Source organism: Orcinus orca, chromosome 20, assembly GCF_937001465.1.
Source record: "Orcinus orca chromosome 20, mOrcOrc1.1, whole genome shotgun sequence".
NCBI classification, from domain to species: domain Eukaryota; kingdom Metazoa; phylum Chordata; class Mammalia; order Artiodactyla; family Delphinidae; genus Orcinus; species Orcinus orca.
Window position 1 is genome coordinate 51,810,963 of NC_064578.1, and position 22,406 is coordinate 51,833,368.

A 22,406-nucleotide genomic window follows, 5' to 3' on the forward strand; every position below is an offset into this window, starting at 1 on the left:
CCGGGGGTTAGAATGTCTGGAGATGTGGGAGGAGAGAAGCCGAGGTCACTACCAGACCCTTTTCAGAGTCTGAGAGCGGAGCTTTGAGACTTTTCCCCAGGTCCGAAGGGAGAGGCTGGCCGGCTTCCTAGCGGCAAGTCCAGGTTGGAGGCTGGGACCCGGTCTGGGTCTGAGCGCTGGGTCAGAACTGAAGACAACTCCCCCTACCTTTCAGAGATTCTGAGGGCGGAGGCCAAGCCCCCTTCCTCTGTATCTGGTCTGACAGAGGAGGCCTGAAACGCGCAAAAGTCAGTGGGCGGCCTCTGTGTGGGCGGGGCGGAGCGAACCATTAGCCTAGCCCGCCGGGGGAGCCTTCCCGGCCGCGTAATCGTCTGAGTGGGAGGCGGGGGTGGAGGTGCCACGTGCAGTTCCCGAGGCGGGCGCAAGGGGTACAGAATAAGGTGCGCTAGCCGACTCGGCATTCACCCCACCTTCCAACCCGAGCGCGTGTCTCCGGGAACTGCCCCCGCCTTAAAATCCATTCTTTACTCCCACTCTCCTGTCCCGTGCGGCGCGAGGGCCGGCGCGCGCCACCGCCGGAATCCGGGGTCGCGACTCGCGTTCCACGCCGCGCGCCACTCGCTCCAGGTGACATCATCCCCCTGCCGGGCTCCGCCTCCCGCCCCAGCCGCCGCACGCCGCTTGCCTATTGGCAGTCTCACCTTGAGCCCCGCCTCCCGCTCTCCGCCCGTGAGACCCCTCCCAGGCAGTTCGGAGGTGGGGTTTAGCCGCCGGCCGGCGCAGACACCGCCTCCCATTGGCCACGCGGCCCCGTCTGTCAGTCTCCTGTTAAAGGGGCCACGACCGCCCCGGAGCTGGTTTGCGGGGGGGGGCGGGAGGAGGGAGGAGGAATTTTTTGGCGGGGGAAGGTGGGATTTGGGGGGCGCTGGTGAGCACCCCTGGATCTGGCGGCTGCGGCCTCGCGGGGGGAGGCTGAACGGTGAAAGGGGCAGGGGGCTATTTTAGGGGGTAGAGGGCTGTGAGACCGTCAAGGGGAGGGGGGGGTCCCCAGCGCCCAAGCCGGAGCAAGAGACGCGGAGCCCGCGCGAGCGGCGGAGACAGGGCTCCGGAGCCACAGATCCGGGCCCCGGCCGCCGCCAGGGGCCCCGCCCGGTCCCCCCACCCCACCCCACGTCCCTCCTGCAGCCCAGCTCCGCCCGCAGCCGCCGCGGACCAGGTAGGTAAGAGCCCAGCCCGGCCCGCCTGGCAGCGCCCATCCCGGGGACCCGTCGCCGAGCTTCCCCCGCCTCCCTGAGATCCTGGATTCCCTTCTTCATCCCCTGGGACCTCAGAGCCCAGATTTCACAGCCCGACCCCAGAGACTCAGGCGTGCCCCTCCCGGCTCTCAGAGTCCCCAACCGAACCCTGGAATCCCAGGCGTACTGCCGCCTTGCGCCTCCTCCGAGGCCCAGGAGCCTGGATTTCCCAGGTCAGCCCCAGGAAGCCCCTCTGGACCTAGATCCTCCTCCTCGGCCCAGTCCTGGGAGCTCCAGACACCGGCCGCAGCTGTGTCAGACTCCCCCAGCTAGGGCCGGCCGCCCCCCCCCCCCGTCGCGTCCGCATAGTCCCCCATTCGCGCACCCAGTCTGCCCATCTCTGGTCCGCCGGCTTGAACAGCCGGCCGAGTCCCTCAGTCCCGGCCGGCTCGGCGGCCGCCCTGGACACAGGCCCGCTCTGGAGCTGTCCATGGTCACCGTCCTCGGCAGCCTCGCGTCCCCCATCTCCTGCTGCTGCCGCCGGGGAGGCGGCGCCGGCGGCGCGGGGATCTCCCCCGTCGCGCCTTTGACCTGGGGATACCCAGGCCCTCCCCGACCTGGGCGCCCGGGCCTCAGGGTTCCACTGGCCAGGCTCTCAGCTCCACCCTCAACAACCCAGGTTTCGGAGACCCCAGCTTCTACTTGAGGAGTCAGGGCTTCTGAATGTTCCTGCCTGGTGCACCTTAGGGATCTTGGCATCTGGGGACCCAGATCCCACCGGGCTCTGGGAGCCCTGTCAGTCCTCACTTCTTCTGGCTAAAGGCCCCAGCTGGTAGCCCTCACCCCCTCAGGATCTAGGAATCCAGATTTCCAGCTTTTGCTCCCTTCAGAGACAGTTCAACAGCCCCTATGCCCCTCAGACAAATATACCCATCCACCTGGCACCCCAGCATCTGCCCCCTTAGGGATTCAGGCGCCATGACTCTCTTCCTTTCAGGGACTCAAAATGCAATTCTTAATGCAATTCTCTGGCTTCTACCCACGCTGCCCCCTGGAGACCTAGATGCCCTGTCCCTGATCCTGCCTCCCCTCAGGGACCCAGGAGTTCAGACCCCACCTTCTATTCTGCCCACCAAAGCCATCTACCCCGGCCCTCCATCCAACAGGGACTCAGGCTCCAAACTTCCATCTCCTGGCTTTGGCCTCCACAGCGATTCAGGAGTCCAGTCCCCCAGCTCTGCCACCCACCACCCCAAGTGTCTAGCCACTCAGCTGTTACTCTTTTGAACCCAAGTCCCTACAGCCTCACAATTGCCCATCAAATTGACATCTCTGGTGGCCTTGAAAAACCCCTGCTTCATCTCCGTATCATCTCAGGTTCTGGGCTCCCTGGGGTTTCCAACATTCTCCCCTGAGACCCAGCTTTTTGAGATGTTTCCAGCACTCCATCACGATTCTTTCATATCATGATGTCACATCCTTCGAGTACACTCTCAGACTGGTGAGCCAAACATACATCCCTTCCTCCAGACGTGTTCTATGGCCTAGGTTCATTCTGTGATCTAGAATTGTCTTCCGCATTTCCACCTGAACATGCGCCCTGGCAATGCTTCGTGTTCTAGATTCTTCCTAAATCCTAGAACACTCCCAGTCAACATCTTTGTTCCTTTTTCACGCAAGGTACTGTTCTGAAGTCTAGGCTAGATGCTAAATTCGAGGCATGACTTTCCCCAGGTAAATTCAAATATCTAGCTAATGCTCCCAAGCCAAATTCTGATCTCACCCTCCCCTTCGACAAGTTCCTTTTTTTTTTTCTTTGCTGCACCATGCTGCTTGCTGGATCCCCGACCTGGGATTGAACCCAGGCCCTCAGCAGTGAAAACGCAGAGTCCTAATCACTGGACCACCAGAGAATTACTGACATGTTCCAATTTTTAAGAAGCCAGTCCTTGCTTATTTTCTTCTAAAATTTCATTTTGGGTGTGTTCTAGGTTCTAGCCACATCCTTGGCATTGCTCTAGATTCCATTCTCTTCCCAGGGGCATTCTAAGTGCTAGAATATGTGTGTTCCGGGCTTCCCTGGTGGCGCAGTGGTTGAGAGTCCGCCTGCCAATGCAGGGGACACGGGTTCGTGCCCCGGTCCGGGAGGATCCCACGTGCCGCGGAGCGGCTGGGACCGTGAGCCATGGCCATTGAGCCTGTGCGTCCAGAGCCTGTGCTCCGCAACGGGAGAGGCCACAACAGTGAGAGGCCCGCGTACCGCCAAAAAAAAAAAAAAAAGAGAATATGTGTGTTGCATTTATGTGCTCTAGCCTTTCTCCAAACTGTGCTATCCATTCTAGAATGCACTTCCTATTTTATTTAATTATATTTAAATTTTTTATTTATTTATTTTGGCTGCACTGTGTGGCATGCAGGATCTTAGTTCCGTGACCAGGAATCGAACCCACATCCCCTGAAGTGGAAGCGCCAAGTCTTAACCACTGGACTGCCAGGGAAGTCCCTGCACTTCCCTATTTTAGATTCCATCCAATTCTACAGTCTTAAATCTCGAGGATTCCCACTGAAGTGTTGTACATTGCATCTTCCTTCCTCAGGTTCTATGTTCTCGGCTCATCCATTCCCACCTTCTCTGTCCATCTTTTCCCTGGTGTGACCTTGGCTTAGAACTTGTCCCCTGGTGGATTGGGGGCTTCCTCCATCTGCCACTTCAACATTCTAAACATGCTCTAGGCTCTCTCCTCTTTTGGAGTCTTCAGCCTAGAAATGTCCTCATTTCTAGAACACACCACCCCCATCCCCACCCCCTTTGCCAGCTCAGTCCTTATGCCAGGAAATTCTCAATTGCCAAAATGCATCTTTCTGCATCTTCCCCCAGGCGATTCTAAGTTCCAGGCAAACTCCTTGCTATTTTCTAGGTTTTCCTTTGCCTCCAGGGCGTGCTCTGAATTCTAGAGCATATATTCTGCCTTCTGAGTTCTAACAGTATCTAGATGCATGAAAAAACCAAGCATGCGATCTCTGCTTTATTCTGTAAAGATAAAATATACCTTTATGCCTTCATCCCTGGTAGGTTCTGAGTTCTAGATTATGTCTAGATTATGTCTCCTGACTTAGGTTTGTTATGTACTGCATTAGGTCTGTTCTTAGATATCATTACCCTCCCCTCTGTGTTTGGGGTTCTGGGGTGACCCAGACACTCTTTTAAGTTATTGGATTGCTCTTGGCTTGTTCAAAGTTCCAGACCTGGGCTCTAGAATATGCCCTTCTATCTGGCCCCATGTGTGGATCCTACCCCAAGCACATTGTAAATGTGGAAGTGTATGGCCTTTCTGCACTCTGTACTGTGTCTTCTCGCACGTGGCCTTCTAGATTCTACACGCAGCCTAGCTGAATTTTGTTTCCTTCTCAGGGAATTTGAAGTTCTAGAACAGCCTCCCTAAAACATCCCTAATTGCATCTCATGAGTAGATTCTGGGTTTTAGATACCATGTTGGGTTTTGGTCTAAGTCTGGCCTGCCCTCTTATAAACATTTTCTTGAATCTGACCTCTGAGTGTTGGGATTCAGGTGTCTAGATTCCCAGATGCACCTCTTCAAAGACCCAAGGTTACAGGCACCCAGCTGCCTCCTCGCCCAGGTCCCAGGTCCCTCAGTCCCCTCCTGTCCTCCCAGGAGTCCAAGGCCCCAGTCCCAGGCTTAAGACATAGTCCGAATATTGGGTGGAGCTGGAAATTATCCACTCTGAGAACCGGTTATGCCTCTGCCTGAAGGGAGAGAAAGAAAGGAGAGAAGGAGTCAAAGTCCCTCCTGCTTTCGGCTCAGCTAGATGGACCCGTCTGACCTGATGTGTGTGGAGGGAGTGGCTCAGGAGACCTCCCTTCATCTCCACCCGCGGCTAATGGACCTGGACCCCTGGGTCCTGGGGGCCTTGACTTCTGAGTTCTGAGGGGGCAGAAGTCTGAAGGCTGAGATTTCTGGGTCTAGGGTTGTTGGTTGAAAGCCCAGACTCTTGTGTCCTGGGAGGAAGGGGATGTGGTCTCTGATTCCTGGGACTGGGGAGGAGAAGGCTGGAGGCTCAGACTCCTCAGTCTGGGGGAAGGGAGGGATGGGGACCTAGATTCCTGTGACCTGAGAGAAGAGGTAGCTGGATCTTAGACTCCTGTGTAGTGGGAGATGGCTAGCATTGTCCCCACCATTTTTGTTTTTCCCGACTGGAGTGGGTCTTCAGATTCTCCTGGAGCTAGATATCTAAATATCTGGGAAGTTGAAGGAGGCAGGAGTTGGGCTGAATAGCAGGTGAGGACCATCCCTGTGACATTATACAGGTGACTACGTACCAGTGACCTAATTCTGTGACCCCAGTTTTGTGGCCTCCTGAAGACATGGTCTCCTTCGCCTGGGCCTGAGTTTTCTAGCTCATGCAGTAGGTTGAAGGGGATTCTCAGCAGGGCCAGAATAGACAGTGATGGGCTGGGCCTGAGTCGCTTGAAGGGGCGGGGCTTGGACCGAAGGGGAGGGGCCTGCAAACTTTCCACATTCACTCAGGCAATGGGGCACCCGGCTTCGGTTTCTCTGACTCGGCTGAGCCTAGATTTGCTGCCAGTGTCTGATGGAGTCTGACCTGTTTCTCCAAATGCTCTCACCCAGGTAGCCAGGCCTGGTTTCCTGGGAGCAATGGGTTTCCGTTTATCTTGTGCCATGATTGGAATGGATGGGCCTCAGTTTCTTCTGTGCAGTGCTTGGGTTGTCCTGCCTCAGTTTTCACTATGTAGTATCCCAGTGACCGTGCCTCAGTTTCGCTGCCTGTGCTTTAACGAAGCCCCTCTCGGTTCCCTGCCCCCTCCCCGTAGGCCAGCACCGCCGCCATGATGTGCGAGGTGATGCCCACCATCAGCGAGGATGGCCGGCGGGGTTCGGCGCTGGGCCCGGACGAGGCGGGCGGCGAACTGGAGCGCCTCATGGTCACGATGCTCACGGAGCGCGAGCGCCTGCTCGAGACGCTGCGCGAGGCGCAGGACGGACTGGCTACGGCGCAGTTGCGGCTGCGCGAGCTGGGCCACGAAAAGGACTCGCTGCAGCGCCAGCTCAGCATCGCGCTGCCCCAGGTCTGGGCGGGGCCGGGGCGGGGCCTGAGGGAGGCGGGGCCTGGACTCGCGGAGGCACAGGGAGGGCGGTCCGGAAGGGGCGGAACTTGGCACTTGGAAGGGGAGTGGCTTACCGGTGATGGGCGGGGCCTGAGCCGCTTGAAGGGGCGGGACTTGGCAGAGATGGGTGGGGCCTCCAAACCTCCCAGTCCTAAGGAATGAGGGAGATGGGGAAAGGGATTGATCTGATTGTCCGATCCTGCCCACACCTGGATAGGAATTTGCGGCTCTGACGAAGGAACTGAACTTGTGTCGGGAGCAGCTACTGGAACGGGAGGAAGAAATTGCGGAGCTGAAGGCAGAGCGGAACAATACTCGGGTGAGGGGTCTTGGGGCGGGAACTAAGTGCGGTGGTCGGGGCCTTGGGTGTTGCAGCCTGACCCATTTTTTTCCCTCTATTTCGCCTTCCTTTCTTCTCCCTGCTCCTACAATTTGGTGGGTCTCCTCTGGTCCCCTCCTTCCTTCACGTTCCCTCCCCTATCTCCATAATTGTTCTCGTTTCCTGTACCACTCCTTCCTTGACCTGCCCCCCACCTCTGTTATCCCTCTCTTTTCCTGACCTGTCTCTCTCCATACCACTTTGCTTGGCTCCACCTCTTCCATACGTCCGCCCCACCTGTCTGAATCCTCTTCCTTCACTCTGCCTCTCTTCCCTTCACACTTTTCCTTGGTCCTGTGCCCTATCTCTGTAGCTTCTCCTAGAACACCTGGAGTGCCTGGTGTCCAGGCACGAGAGGTCACTGCGTATGACTGTGGTAAAGCGCCAGGCCCAGTCCCCGGGAGGGGTCTCTTCTGAGGTGGAGGTACTCAAGGCTCTAAAATCCCTCTTCGAGCACCACAAGGCCCTGGATGAGAAGGTATGAGAATTGGAAGAGCCTGGTTGTAGAACAGAAACTCGTGGTTGGCTGGGGCTGTGTTGAACGGCAGAAATTCTGGCCGTGATTGGTTGGGGATGGCCCAAGTGGGAAGAATGTTGACTGTAATTGACTGAGACAGGCTATGCAGACTGGGACCTGAGTGGCTGATAATAGAAAAATGTAATAGGATGGGGAATACCAGCGGGTGAGGCTGCCTTGGTAACTAGTTGGGGATGCACACATACTATAAATAGAGGAATGCTAATGTCACCCTATCAGGTCCATCCCAAAGGTGTTCTGCATCAACTGTCCTCCATCAGGTCTGATCTCCATCTCACACTGTCTTGCCCCCCTCCCCAGGTCCGGGAGCGGCTGCGAATGGCGCTGGAGCGGGTGGCAGTGCTAGAGGAAGAGTTGGAGCTGAGCAATCAGGAGGTGGGGGCGTGACCAAGAAGGAGGAGGGACTAATGAACTACCAATGGGGTGGAACTGATTGGGTGGGTCCTAGAATCTGTTGGGAGCAGGACTAGGGCAGAAGACCAATGGGGTAGGACTATGGAGAAAACCAGTGAGGTTCCTAAGGAGGAACTCATTGGGCAGGACTAAGGGGAGTACTGCCGTGTGACAGTGAGACTAAGGTGAGAACCAGGGCTGGGGCTAAGGGAAAGAACTGACAATGGTGGAAATGCCTGGGTGGGGAAAGTCAGGACACCTCCACAAGGAGGCTAAGGTTAAGAATAAGGGTGGACTTCTTCTCTGGTGGGGGGCTAAGAAGACATAAAATGACGGCACAGGGTCTAAGGGTAGACTGTGGGATAAGGGTGGCCCCAGCAGGACCAGTGCCAGTGGGAAGTAGAAACAGGGTTTCTAGGACCTCCTGTGCCCTGATCTCCCTTTCCCATTGCCAGACTCTGAGCCTTCGAGAACAGCTGTCTAGGCGCCGGTCGGGGCTAGAGGAGCCCGGCAAGGATGGGGATGGGCAGGTAAGAGGTGGAAGTCTTTCCTTCCGCTTGCTCTTCATTGGTCCTCCTCACTGTGATCCCACTCAGCCGCCTGACTTTGTGATGGTCCTTTTAATGTTTGGTACGATTCTCACTGACCCTAGGACATCTGAACGCCTCAGACTCTTACTGACCTTTGACCTCTGATTCAAGTCAGCTAGCTAACTTTTGTGACCTCCATGGCCCTTACTGATCTTTGATCCCCCCTCACCCCCATCAGTTTTCTCCTTGCATTCTCGATCTCTGTGTTCCCCACTCTGAGTTCTGTCCCTTCCTCCCTCACTGTCCCCATTCCAGACTCTTGCCAATGGCCTGGGTCCTGGCGGGGATTCGAACCGGCGCACGGCAGAGCTGGAGGAGGCCCTGGAGCGGCAGCGGGCGGAGGTGTGCCAGCTGCGGGAGCGCCTGGCGGTGTTGTGCCGCCAGATGAGCCAGCTGGAGGAGGAGCTGGGCACGGCCCACCGCGAGCTGGGTAAGGCCGAGGAAGCTAACGCCAAGCTCCAGCGCGACCTCAAGGAGGTGAGGCCGGAGCCCCTGGTGGGCTGCCCTCTGTCCCTTCCCTCCCCGCAACCCTGCCTGTCCCCCTTTGCCCATAGTCACAGAACTCACGAATCTGGATTCAGTCCACAAGCTGTGTGGACTCTTCTCCTCTCTGAGTCTCAATTTCCTCACCTAATGGTATTTATGATCCTTGTCAGAGAGTTGGCACATGGCACATACTTGGTAGTCACCCAGTATCTGGTTGTAGTTATTATTGTTATCATTGGGAAATTCTCTTGCACCTCTTAACTGAACTCCTTTGTCTGCATTTCACCCCATCCTGGCTGAGGTTCCTTGACCTTAACTCCCACGCTGCGCGGACTGCTGTGAAATGTAGGGCATGGATTCTTGAAAGCACTGAATGAGAAAGGAGAGAGCACTTTAGTTTTCATCATCCACTGGGGCTTTTACCTCGGATTTCAATTGTGGATGGCCCCAGGGCTTATTGGGAAGTGTGGTCCCACCACACCGGCTCCCAGGCAGGAGTCCTTCCCCCGGGAGACCCTGGAGCACCTTCTCTGGTTTTCTAAGCATGCGCTACCCTGGGGGCTCTTGGGAGATGCTGCCTCCCAGGTGGAAGGGACCTTTGTTTCCTATGAGACCCTAGGGCACTTGCTCTGTGACTCTAAACCTGAGCTGTGCCAGAAGTTGCTGAAAAATCTAAGGCCTGGATTTTTGAGGCTAGTGGGCTAAGAAAAGTGGAGACATTCCATCTCATGGATCTTAGGTCATCCACATGAGGAGGGTCTAAGCCAGTACTGCCCCAGAAGTTTATGGGAGGGGCTGTACCACCATTTTAACTATCAGGTGGCAGGGGATCTAATGTTGGCTATGCCTGGGAGCTCTCGGCAGGTGTGGTTCCACCATTCTGACACCCGGAGGGCAGGGGACTTCATTTCCCAGGATACCTTGGGGTGCCTGAACTGGGGTTCTAAGCCTAGGCTACCCCCACGGCCTTCTGGGAGCTGTAGTCCACGCGGCCTTGTGTCACCTCTGCAGGCGCTGGCGCAGCGGGAGGATATGGAAGAGCGGATCACAACGCTAGAGAAGCGCTACCTGAGTGCCCAGCGAGAGGCCACGTCTCTGCATGACGCCAACGACAAGTTGGAAAACGAGCTGGCCAGCAAGGAGTCGCTGTACCGGCAGGTGGGAGCACGGCCGAGGAGGGGCGGTGGGGGCGAGGCCGTGGCTAGTTTGACCTAGCTCCTCCCTTCGCCCCCGTCTGTGTCCCCCAGAGTGAAGAGAAGAGCCGTCAGCTGGCCGAGTGGCTGGACGACGCTAAGCAGAAGCTGCAGCAGACGCTGCAGAAGGCGGAGACCTTGCCGGAGATAGAAGCACAGCTGGCCCAGCGAGTGGCGGCGCTCAACAAGGTGAAGGGAGGCCTGGGGCGGCGCCTTGAGTCTCTGGGGCAAAGGGGCGGGGCTTGGAGGAGGCAGGGCCTGAGTCTGGAGGGATAGGAGACCCACAGCCCGAATTCTGCTGGAAAGGGTAGGGCCTGGAGTCCAGGGAAGGGACGTGACTTGGGATGGTTGAAGGGCCTGGAGGTTTGGTGGGGGCTGGTGCTCTCTAGTTTGGACTGAACAGATGGGGAGAACATGAGAAGGGGACAGGGCTGGAGACTAGAGGAGAGGGCAGGGCTTGAATCACAAGGGCAGGGTCTGGAGTCCTGTGGGGGAGGAGCCTGGGGCCTGGAAGCCAGCCTTGGAGGAGGTGGGGCCTGGAGGCTGACTGCATCCTAGTGGGACAAAGTCAGATGCCATGGGTTCCATCCTCTAGGCTGAGGAACGTCATGGGAATTTTGAGGAGCGGCTTCGGCAGCTGGAGGCCCAGTTGGAGGAGAAGAACCAGGAACTGCAGCGGGTGAGGAGGCTTTGAGGCTTGGGGGATACGCCTGGGTGAGGGGGCTGTGCCGGGGGTCGAGAGCTCGGAGCAGGGACAGCGCTCAGGGCTTGAGCGCCTCTGCTCTCTTCTCCTCTGGGCAGGCCCGGCAGCGGGAGAAGATGAACGATGACCACAATAAGCGGCTGTCCGAGACAGTGGACAAGCTGCTGAGTGAGTCCAACGAACGGCTGCAGCTGCACCTCAAGGAGCGCATGGGGGCGCTGGAGGAGAAGGTGGGCCCCAACCTAGGATTCCAATAAGCTGGAATCTTGGGGCCCCAGACCTTTCCCCAAACAGTTATCTGAGATCTCCCCCAATGTGGGCATCCTGAATTTGAAATTGATAGACTGCTCGATTGCTGGGACCACCACACTTTGACCTAGTTTAAACACCCTAGAGCTGAATTCTGGGGCACCCCCAGCCTGAATTCTTGGCTTTTGCCCAAGCCTCTAAGCCTATGGACCCTCAAACTCTGAATCCGTGGAAATTTCACAGGACGCTGCATTTTGGGCTCCCAGGGACTCCCTGCCTTAGCAGCATCTTCGGCTCCACAACCCTCTCCCCATGCAGCTCACCATTCAAGCCCACGTCATTCCCCCTGGGGTCCCCTCAGGCCTGTCTCTGTTCACTGGAGGCTGCTTCCTGATTCCGCCCCCTCACTGCCCCCCCTGCCCCCCACAGAACTCACTAAGCGAGGAGATCGCCAACATGAAGAAGCTTCAGGATGAGCTGCTGCTCAACAAGGTAGGGAGGGGGCCGGGGGCGGGGGGTGGGCCTTGGGTGAGGGCCAGAGAAATGGAGCAGGCATTGCTGGGGCTGGAATCAGCCTGGCTGGGAGGGGCTGATACTCAGTGGGGGGGAGGGGGCAGATTCTGACCTGACATCTCCAACCTCCTCCCCCCAGGAGCAGCTCTTGGCGGAGATGGAGCGGATGCAGATGGAGATTGACCAGCTGCGGGGGAGGCCACCATCCTCCTATTCCAGGTGACAGTCATCTTCCTGTCCCACCTCTGCCCATGGAGCCCCCTTGGCCAAGCACATCCCTTCTGATACGAAGTCTCCCCCACCCCACTCCCTGTCCTCCTGAGATTTCCACTGGTCCCTTTTATTTTTGACCCCTGACTTCATGACCTCTGACCGCAGACCCTTTTTCCTGACCTTTGACTTCACATCCCTCTCCCAATCCTATGACCCCAAGCCCTTCCCCATGACCACTCACCTCTGTTTCCTTTTCCTGACCCCTTGGTCTCTGACTGCCCTCTCTATGCCCACAGATCTCTCCCTGGCAGTGCCCTGGAGCTCCGTTACTCCCAGGCACCCACATTACCTTCTGGCGCCCACCTGGATCCCTATGGGGCTGGCAGTGGCCGGGCAAGCAAGAGGGGTCGCTGGTCAGGGGTCAAAGATGAGCCTTCTAAGGTCAGCAGCCACTTCTGGGGCCTGGACTGAGCAGGGCTCGGGAGGGCAGCGGTAGGAGGTGGAGCCCAACATGCAGGGCTCTGGGCGGGGACTGAGTTGAGAAGCAAGGTCTCCTGGACCCACACTGTCTCCTCTTCTTCTTCCGTCATCCCCACTTGCCCCGATGGCTCTTCACGTGGATGTCCTGCTGCCTGGTGAGAACTTTAGAGGAACGATGGGGTGGGAAGAGGGGTGGGTTTGGGGGGATGGTATGCAGGGTGTAGAATCCTAGAATGGATGGGGCCAAGTGAAGAAAGGAAGTGGGCTGGGTCAAAGGAAACAGTGGAATCAGGGGAGAGGGCAGAGTCATGGGTGGTCAAGAAGAAGGACCCACCAAGAGAGAAAGCTGGGCTGGGAAAAGTGTGGGGGGCTCGGTCACATGGTGAGGGCAGTCAGTGTCAGGGGACATGGGCAGGGTTATAGAAGTTGGGCAAGGTCAGGATAGGTGAGGAAAGACCCAGCACCTACCTCGGCCCTTGTCCACCTGGCATCTCTCTGTCTCCACACAGAGATAGGAGTGGGAGCGGTCTACCCCTGCGGGGTCCATGCCACCTCCATTCCCTGGGGAGCTGGATGGCTCAGATGAGGAGGAGGCGGAGGGGATGTTTGGAGCTGAGTTGCTATCTCCCAGTGGGCAGGCTGATGTACAGACACTGGCCATCATGCTTCAGGAGCAGCTGGAGGCCATCAACAAAGAGATCAAGTGAGCACTGGCCCAGTTCTTCCCCACCCTGCCTAAGCTTAGCCCAAGGCCCCTCTGGCTCTGGAGACTGATTTGCACACCTAAGCCCAACTCCTTTCCTAAACATCCTCAAGGAATTCTGCCAGTCCAACACACTATCCAGGAATCCCTGAGGAAATGCCAGGAAGTCTCCTATGTGCTCTATATGAATTACACACGCCCCAATTTCCCAATATATCCAAGACTGCATCCCCAAATGCCAAAATTCACAATCCAATCCGTCAAGAATCCTCCATTACATCATGGCTTTCATGGCTTCACGCAACAATTACCCAGTGACTCCCAGTACCCTGCGAATCTCAACACAACACAAGGTCCCCCAGTCCAAAACACCTTGAGAACCTCAACTCTAGATAACAAGAATTTCTACCTAATATAACAACAATCCTCAATTTATTAAGAATCCCCCATCACATAAAGTCTACCCTGATTCCTCAGAAATTGCCCTATTTAACAATTCTCTAATAAAACTAAAACACTTTCCATGGGCCCCAGCAAATGTATCAACATGACCATCATCTTCCACTCAAACTTTTTGTGACTTGAGACAGTGACTCTCACCAAATGTCTCTATGACCTTCCCAGATCCTAGGTTGACCTCAGAGTCCCTGATCTCACTCTGCTCTTATTATGAGCTTGCTCTTGCTGTCCTCCTTGGAACTTGACCTCTTGCCCATAGTAATCCATTTATGCTTTTCCATAACCACTTGTTTATTATCAGCATAGTCCTGATGCAGATCCTGATCATCCTGTCATCCCTAATCTCTCCAGTACCTCCTGAGCCTATCATGATATCTTGACTCCCCTTGAACCTGTGAGGCCATCAGGGATCCACCAAGACCCTCTAACTTCATTGTCCCTTCTCTGGATTATTTTTGCTCCGCCAAGCCTTCCTGGCCCATTGGGAGTTGGGGAACTCCCTCTCCTATTGTCTGCCTGAGTCCTCTCACCCCATCTCCCCCTTTTCCTCCTCAGGTTAATCCAAGAGGAGAAGGAGACAACAGAACAGAGGGCAGAAGAGCTGGAGAGCCGGGTGTCTGGCTCGGGCCTGGACTCACTGGGCCGCTACCGCAGTAGCTGCTCACTGCCCCCCTCCCTCACCACCTCTACCCTTGCCAGCCCCTCCCCTCCCAGCTCTGGCCACTCAACACCCCGTCTGGCACCCCCTAGCCCTGCCCGTGAGGGCACCGACAAAGCTGTGAGTATTCTTAAGTCTCCTCAGCTTGGTGGTGGTGGTGGGAGGTCATAAACAGGGCTCCCTAACAAAAAGCAACAATGACCAACACACCAGTGATTTTCAAAAGCAACCTTAGCTTTCCCTAAAAGTTCCAACTCAAAGGGCAAATGGGAGGCTGAGCCACTGGGTTCCTGAACCCTAACTTGTACTTTAGTCAGATGTGATCTACTTTTACCTGTTTTACACATTAAGTTTCTGCATAGGATTTTTATTTTTATTTTTTTACTTTTATTTTTTTATTTTTTTTGGCCATGCCATGCAGCTTGAGGGATTTTAGTTCCCCCACCAGGGATCGAACCCTGGGCCCTGTCAGTGAGAGCACCAAGTCCTAACTACTGGATGGCCAGGGAATTCCCACTGCATAGGATGTTTAGAAAAATGTCTCTGTGACCAAATATACATTTGAGAACTACCATTAGATCCTCAGAATTGACCTTTGAGGGAGGCACAATATCTATATGCCCTATTTTATTGCCTTAAACTCAGATTTCCTACTTTCAGAACCTGTAACTCATTAGCTTTCCTTGAGGCTGAGCAGATCCCACTCCTGACACCAGAAGCTAAGACAGTATAAATATGAGCTTATCAAGCTCCAGGGGGACTGCAGTTATTGCCTTTATATTTCTGCAACTCACCCGCACATAATCTAGGCTATCTTTAGAAGTGGTTCCCCAAATCAGGGGGATCCCAGACACCTCGTAGACATCCCAACTAATGAGCCCCCAACATGACCCCTCTGATTCAATATAGCATCTCTGTCTCCAGAATCATGCCCCCAAGGAGGAAGCTGGGGCTCCACGAATGGAGGGACCAGCAATCCCAGGAGACACCCCACCTCCCACTCCTCGTTCTGCCCGCCTTGAGAGAATGACCCAGGCCTTGGCACTGCAGGCGGGATCCCTGGAAGATGGAGGGCCCTCACGGGGAAGGTCAGTAAGAATAAGGGATGGGACAGGGAGGGACTTGCTTGGGAGGAGGTGGTGGGAGTGGACAAAGACTTGGGATGAGAGGAGGCATCCCAGATGGGATCTATCTGTCCTGCTCACGCAGTGAGGGCACCCCAGATTCCCTGCACAAAGCTCCCAAGAAGAAGAGCATCAAGTCATCCATAGGCCGTCTCTTTGGCAAGAAGGAGAAGGGGCGAATGGGACCACCAGGTCGGGACAGCTCTTCTCTGGGTGAGTCCCCTGATTCCCTCTCTCCCTTCCTTTCTTCCTTCCTTCTTCTTCTTTACATATTCATTTGACATACAATCCTGTCTTCATTCATTTGGTAATTCATTTAGAATGCTGGAACCTTGGCAGAGGTAGAGGGGAGGAGAAGGGACAAGGAAAGGGCACTCTGAGGCCTGACTGGTGGGCAAATGAATTTGTTATGTTATTTACCTATTTTTTAAATAGAGAAAGAGGGAGGAGCATCCTAAAAGCAGGGCATCTGATGGGCTGGAGCCTGCTTGTCTGGTTTGTGAAATCCAAGTTAGTTAAATTTTCAGGAATTTTATGAGCTGCTTTGACATCACATTGGTCGCTTGAAATTGGTGGGATTATTTACACCATGGAAATTGGCATATGCTACAAATCAGGAAATACCTTCTCCTTCCCCAGGGAGCCAGTTGTTAAATATTTACCAGCACACCACTGCCAGCTTACCAAGGCCAGCCCAGTGAATCCAGCCCTATTTTGGGGATTTCTCCAATTCCTTGCCTAGGAGGTGACATTGGTCCCTGTCTGGTTTTATCACTCCCTCTGTGTGGCCGCATTTACTAATCCCTCTGGGCCTCTGCTTTCCTGGCATCCTTCTCAACCCCCCAGCATCAAAGATTCTGCCTCCCCTTTGAGACTCTCCAAATTTTGGCCCCTCCCTGCCTCCAGCTGGAACACCCTCAGACGAGACATTGGCCACTGACCCTCTGGGGCTAGCCAAGCTGACAGGCCCAGGAGACAAGGACCGAAGGAACAAGAGGAAGTGAGTGTGGGTGTGTGCTGTGGAGGTGGGGAGGGTTGGTCATAAGTGAGAAGAAAATTCTGGGAGGGGGTGTCCAAGATCCTGAACTTGCTTGCCTGGGAACTTGGGAACCCCTAGAGTTTTTCTTTTCTTTTTTTTCCCCTTTTCTCTTGATTAGTATGGATCTGTTGTGGGGAGGGAAGGTGGATTACAAAGATTCACATGTATTTTTTTTAGCCTTCTGCCATGTTTTTTACATTCATAAAAATTGCTTTGGTGGGGGGATGCGGTTGGTGAAGGGGGCCATGCAAGAGGGCTAGGTGTCTCTGTGTCTGCGATCTCCTGCCCTTCTCCCCAGGCATGAACTTCTGGAAGAGGCCTGCCGTCAGGGCCTGCCTTTTGCTGCCTGGGATGGGCCCACTGTGGTCTCCTGGCTAGAGGTACTGGGGCCCAGAAACGTCCTGACTCTTTATCCCCAACTGGTCTGAGAACCCCACCCTTAGGGCTGGCTGGGTCCACCTAGTACCATCCTCCTAACTCAGAGGTGGCGGTGGAGAGGAGTTGGTGGGTGGGGAGGCACTGGGAGGGGTCAGGCTTCTTGTAGATCTTCCTGTTGCTCTTTTTCCTTCTCCCCTCACCCCTGTCCTTCTGGCCATGCCCACCTTGGTCCTGTTGTCTCTCTCTATCTCTTTGTGTCTTCTTGTCTCTCTCTGTGTGTGTCTCTATTTCCCTGCCTCTCTCCCCATCTCTGTGTTTTTGTCATTCCCCGTATTTCTTCCCATGTCTATGTCTTTTGCTCCTTTCTTTCCCCATCTCTGCCTCTCATCTCTGTGTGTCTCTCCTCGTCTCTGTCTCTCCCCATCTCTCTCTCTCCCCTCTGACTCTGGTATTACCCTTCTATGGCTCTCCTCCATTGTTTTCCTGTGTCTCCCTCTGACCCTCGCATCTGTTTGCCTTGCCCTCCTCTCACTGCTTTCTCATGTCTTTCTGTTTCTCGCCCATTTGCCTTTCCCCATCTCTCTGTCTCCCTCTCTCCCTTTCTTTCTGTCCCTCTCCCATTTCTCCCGTTTCTCCTCCCGTATGTCTCTGTCTCTCTGTCTCATTTTTTCCCCATTTCTCCCTTCCTCCCTCTGGTTCAGCTGTGGGTAGGCATGCCTGCGTGGTATGTGGCCGCCTGCCGGGCCAATGTCAAGAGTGGTGCCATCATGGCCAACTTGTCAGACACGGAGATCCAGCGCGAGATCGGCATCAGCAACCCACTGCACCGGCTCAAGCTGCGCCTCGCTATCCAGGAGATGGTCTCACTCACCTCACCCTCTGCTCCTGCCTCCTCCCGCACTGTGAGTGTCCAGGGCCCAATCCCAGCCCTTGCTGTCTCAGGGCCCCGCCTACTGTCCTCAGAGTAGCCAATCCTGGGCCCGCTCACTCCAGCTCTGTCTGATACACCCTGCTCCCCACAGTTTCTCACCTGGATTATCTCTTGAGAGTGGGGCTCCCTTCAGGTCCCTCTGCCTCCCCTCAGGCTGTTTTACACACTGCAGCCAGAGGGATCCCATCCCGGAGAAAAAGCCAAATTCATATGGTTCTCTACAGGGCCATTGATGAGGGGCCCCTACCCACCCCTCCCTTTTCTACTCTGCTTCTTGGCCCTTGCTGCTCCCTTTCCTAGGAGCACCCCTCCCTCTTTTTCCCCCAAGGCTGGCTCCTGCTCATCCTTGAAGTCTCAGCTCAAATGTCACCACCTCCAAGAGGCCTCCCTAACTCAACAGCTAAACTAGTACCGGCCCCATCACCCCAACACATGAACACCTATTTTTTTTCCCATAGCACATACTGATTTCTAAAATTTTATCATTTTGTTCCATACAGAAAATTATGTGTTCCCATGCCTAATTCGGCTCCTCCAGGAGCATGACCCCCTTCCCCTCCCCTGTTCAGAAGCCCTCTCTCAACCTATGTAACACCCCTCGCCCCTCAGTCCACAGGAAACGTGTGGATGACACATGAAGAGATGGAGTCCCTTACCGCGACGACCAAGCCTGTGAGTGCCCCCTGCCGGTGGCCTTGGGTGGCACTAAATTGCCTTCGGGAGGAGCGGCGGAGTTGGGGGGCAGATGAATCTGTAGCTGTCTGTCCGTCTGTTCGTCCCTCCCGCCCTCCTCCGCCTGCCCCTTAACCCACCCCTTCTCTCCCCTCTTCCCACTAACTGGTCAGGAGACCAAGGAGATCAGCTGGGAGCAGGTAGGGGGCGCGGGGCGGGCAGTGGGCGCATGAACAGGCTGTGCACGCTGCATGGACGCCCCTCCTTCTCCGAGCCCCGCCCCTCCCCTCGCCGGAGCATTCCATCCTCACCGCGGGAGGGGGGCGCTGCGCGGAGCTCTGCTCTTGTCTGTGGCTTGGTGGGGGTCGGCGTAGAAGCCCGGCTATTCCACTGTTAGTGGTGCACGGATCATTCCATTATGCTGGGTTGCGGGGGCTCCAGGGGCAGTTTCATTGCTCTAACTAGAGGGAGGTGCTGAGCAGCTCTTTTACCTAGAAAAGAGGGAAGTGGGATTGTTCCACTGTACTGGGGTGAAAAGGGAAAGCATTTGGGGCGGGGGGCGGCAGGTCAGGGTGAGAAGTTGGGGAGAAGGAGCTACATTTTGTTCTCAAGAGGGGAGCGGGATGACCTCACCTGAGACAGAGGAGCTATGCTGGGTCTTTGTTTCCCAGCAAGGGGGAAGGTATGGATATTATTTCCTTATGCTAAGAGGAGTGAAGGATTTGGGGTTGATCCAGAATATTGTCCTGGGCCAGATATAGCTAGACTAGTATTTTGGGGACAGTGCAAGAGTGGTGGATAGATCCATTATCATTTGTTGGGGAGAGAGCTACATTGGAAAATCCGTTGTGCTGACTTGGGGGAGTAGTGATGTTGGACTGATCCATTGTTTTGAGTTGGGACAACTTTAGACTAGAGCTTCTTAAACTTTAATGTACAGTTCAGATAATCTGAGAATCTTGTGAGAATGCAAATTTTGATTCAGTAGCCTAGGGTCTGAGATTCTGCAATTCCAGCAAGTTCACAAGTGATGATAATGCTGTGGGTCCAGGGACCACACTTTGAGTAGACAAGGGTCTATGCTGTCATAATGAAGGAAAGGGAGACAATTTTGGATTGTCCATTGTCCTGAGCAGAGATTGGCCATTGTCCTGCTATAGGATGGAGAAAGAACAACCTCGGATCTGGGGGAGGGGGGTTGGACTGTACCCTTGCATACATACATGGGATGGGGTCAGAGGGCCTGACTCCTCCCCCACCTGCCCATGGCCCCAGATCCTGGCATATGGCGACATGAACCATGAATGGGTGGGGAACGACTGGCTGCCCAGCCTGGGGCTGCCCCAGTACCGCAGCTACTTCATGGAGTCGCTGGTGGATGCCCGAATGTTAGATCATCTTAACAAGAAGGAACTCCGGGGCCAACTCAAGATGGTGGACAGCTTCCACAGGTGGGGGTCGCCTGGCCCATGGGGGCAGTCCAAGGGGGTAAGCCCCACTTCTAGAGAGTCTTTGGCAAATAGGACCAGTGATGGGGAATTCCTTGGACTATCTTTGGTCCTCTAGCCCTGATTGTCAGGCAATCAAGACTCCTGTGCCCCTTCCACCCATAAGAAGGCCCACTAGGAAAAGCCCAAGTCCTGAGACAGCTTAGCTAGTTGACCCCATACCCCTTACAGGTGGGCTAATAGGAACTGCTTTTTGAAAATATGGCAACTCCTGGGAAGGTCAGCAGTCAGTAGAACAGATCCAATGGAGCAATTCCCCAACCTCTGCCAGAAGACCACAGACAACGGGGAGAGCCCAATAGGAGTAGCAGTCATTGGGGTATGAGGGCTCATCTGTAACTCCACTATCTCTGCTACTCAGGGTGAGTCTGCATTACGGGATCATGTGCCTGAAACGACTCAACTATGACCGGAAGGACTTGGAGCGGAGGCGGGAAGAGAGTCAGACCCAGATCCGAGGTGAGTAGAAAAGGGTAAACGTCCAGCTGGGAGCCAAGTTGGAGGGGTTTGGAGCAGTGCTGCAGGAGGCATAAATAGGGGAGGGAAGGGAGGCCAGGGAAGAGAGGGGGTGGAGCCAGCATAGGGGCGTGGCCAGGAAGAGGAAGTGGGGATGGAGATATGGGATAAATTGGAAGGGCCTGGCCCCAGGAGGGGAGCAGCTGAGGGTCCCTTCTGTCCCCAGACGTGATGGTGTGGTCCAATGAGCGGGTCATGGGTTGGGTGTCCGGGCTGGGACTGAAGGAATTCGCCACGAACCTCACGGAGAGCGGGGTGCACGGGGCGCTGCTCGCCCTGGACGAGACCTTCGACTACTCTGACCTGGCCTTGCTCCTGCAGATCCCCACACAGAATGCACAGGTGAGCTGCCGCTAGGCCCTGGGCATACTGGGCATCCCCACCTCACAGATTGCACGCTGAAACCCCTCTCCCACCTCTCCTCCCCAGGCCCGGCAGCTCTTGGAGAAGGAATTCAGCAACCTCATCTCCTTGGGCACAGACAGGCGGCTGGATGAGGTGGGCGCAGCAGCAGCACAGGAGACTCCACTCCCAGCTGCACCTCTAGGCTGGGAGCTGAAGGGGTGGGGCTTGACTTTGCCAGCGAGTCGTGGTTGGAGGAGGTGCCAGAAAAGGGGCGGGGTTAAAGGAGGGAAGGACCCGGAGAGGGGTGGGGTCAAATGAAGGGGCGGAGTCGGAACGCGGCCCTAGTCCCTCACCGGCTGCCGGGCCCCTATACCTAGGACAGTGCCAAGTCCTTCAGCCGCTCCCCATCCTGGCGGAAGATGTTCCGAGAGAAGGACCTCCGAGGCGTAACGCCTGACTCAGCTGAGATGTTGCCCCCCAACTTTCGTTCGGCCGCAGCAGGGGCCCTGGGCTCGCCGGGGCTCCCTCTCCGCAAGCTGCAGCCGGAAGGTGGGCGGATCCCAAACGCGACAGCCTCTCCTCCCCTCCCTTTCCTCGGGGGTAGGAACCTCCCTCTTCAGGTTCTGAAATGGCCTAGTCCTTTCTCCCCCAACCATAACAAATGGACCGCTCCTATAAGCCAACCTCCTCAACCCCACTACACCCCCTTTCCAGGGTGGGAAATGAACTCGTCCAGTGTCACCTGGGATACTTTGAAGGAATCCAAGGCTATGGGAAAGGGGGAGAAACCGGCTTGGAGCTAGGCGGTCGTTGTCATCTCGGAAGGGGAAATCCAAGGGAGGACGCTTGGGGTTGAGGATCGGAGAAATACTGAGGGAGGAAGTGGGCGTGTGTGTGTGTGTGCGTGTGTGTGTGCGTGCGCGCTTTCCAGGCTGAACCGCTGCTCACTCTCCCTCCAGGCCAGACTTCTGGGAGTTCCCGGGCAGACGGCGTTTCTGTCCGGACCTATTCCTGCTAGTGTACGCCTCCAGGTGAGGACTGTACTGGGCGCTCTTGGGGTTCTGGGCGGCACAATGGATCTTCACAGCTGCACGCACTGCCTGGCGTCAATGCAGGTGACCTTACTCGGACGGAAGAACCTTTCAGAGGCTGGGCTGTTTCCCCTCCTGCCCAGAGTATGGTCTCGCCGGGGAGAGCTTGCTGGGGAGCTCACGCCACGGACTGGACCATCTGTACAGACAAGCGGGGAATGCCGGTCCCTGCCTCACAAATGGACTGGGCCTGGACCAAACCACATGCACTGGACTGAGAGGGGGGAAGAAGAAGGCAGGAAGAAATCCCGCCCCAAACTTCCGCCTCTCTTTCCAATACTTTGTAATTTATTGATCAGTTTCCGATGGGAGATGGGTGCCCTTTCCCCGCGGGAAGGGGGCGGGGCTTCCCTCCCGGGCCGCATGCGGGGAGAGGCTGCCCCCTCCCCTTTCTTCCCAGTCGCGGGGCCCAAGTCGTCCTTCTTCGTCCGAAAGGAGGGGAGGGAGGACTCGCTGCTAAAAGCCTCGCCCTTTGTGCCACTCAGCCCTGCCCCGCGGCGTCCGGTCGCCGCTGCCTGGGGTCAGCCGCGGGCGGGGCTCCCTCTCTCTCCCCAGTGTCTCGTGTCCCCGAGGCCCCTCCGCCCCCCGTGCTGTGGCCGTGTCCGTGCCCCGGGGGGGGGAAGGGGGTGCAGAACTGCGCTCCCCGTTCCGCTCCAGCTCCGGGGTTTGCATGGGAGAATCCTCTTTCCACGATGCCCCTGGGCGACGTGGCGTGGGGAGAGGAAAGACGGTGGGGAAGCCCTCGCCCCCGACTCTTGGTCGGCCTCCCTGCCCCAGGCGTCACTCAGTGATCACGGGTAAAGAGAACTGTTTCAAAAAGCTCCCGTGTTGACTGATTTATTTATCAGGACCTAGCAACCAACC

The 22,406-nt window shown here is 56.0% G+C and overlaps 1 protein-coding gene across 12 annotated transcripts; it reads left to right on the plus strand.

Moving 5' to 3' along the window:
• Positions 1 to 689: 689 nt before the first annotated feature.
• Positions 690 to 22,361, plus strand: PPFIA3 (PTPRF interacting protein alpha 3). Of its 12 annotated transcripts, none has more exons than XM_004271056.4 (30): positions 690 to 1,220; positions 6,088 to 6,342; positions 6,599 to 6,700; positions 7,074 to 7,238; positions 7,599 to 7,673; positions 8,147 to 8,221; positions 8,537 to 8,758; positions 9,779 to 9,925; positions 10,015 to 10,149; positions 10,556 to 10,639; positions 10,762 to 10,893; positions 11,342 to 11,404; positions 11,565 to 11,644; positions 11,935 to 12,079; positions 12,634 to 12,821; positions 13,836 to 14,058; positions 14,863 to 15,026; positions 15,148 to 15,275; positions 15,969 to 16,062; positions 16,400 to 16,481; positions 17,181 to 17,381; positions 18,020 to 18,082; positions 18,256 to 18,282; positions 19,358 to 19,533; positions 19,952 to 20,049; positions 20,273 to 20,448; positions 20,536 to 20,604; positions 20,829 to 21,000; positions 21,411 to 21,482; positions 21,567 to 22,361. In XM_004271056.4, exons 2-29 carry the CDS (start codon positions 6,103 to 6,105, stop codon positions 21,467 to 21,469), a joined length of 3,585 nt encoding a protein of 1,194 aa, XP_004271104.1. In that variant the 5' UTR covers positions 690 to 1,220; positions 6,088 to 6,102; the 3' UTR covers positions 21,470 to 21,482; positions 21,567 to 22,361. The 12 variants fall into 12 exon arrangements, with proteins under 12 accessions (XP_004271104.1, XP_049559066.1, XP_049559067.1 ...); XM_049703109.1 differs by adding an exon at positions 2,613 to 2,736 and having other exon boundaries at positions 1,023 to 1,216; positions 14,848 to 15,026; positions 21,411 to 22,361; XM_049703110.1 differs by having other exon boundaries at positions 1,023 to 1,220; positions 14,848 to 15,026; positions 21,411 to 22,361.
• Positions 22,362 to 22,406: the final 45 nt, after the last annotated feature.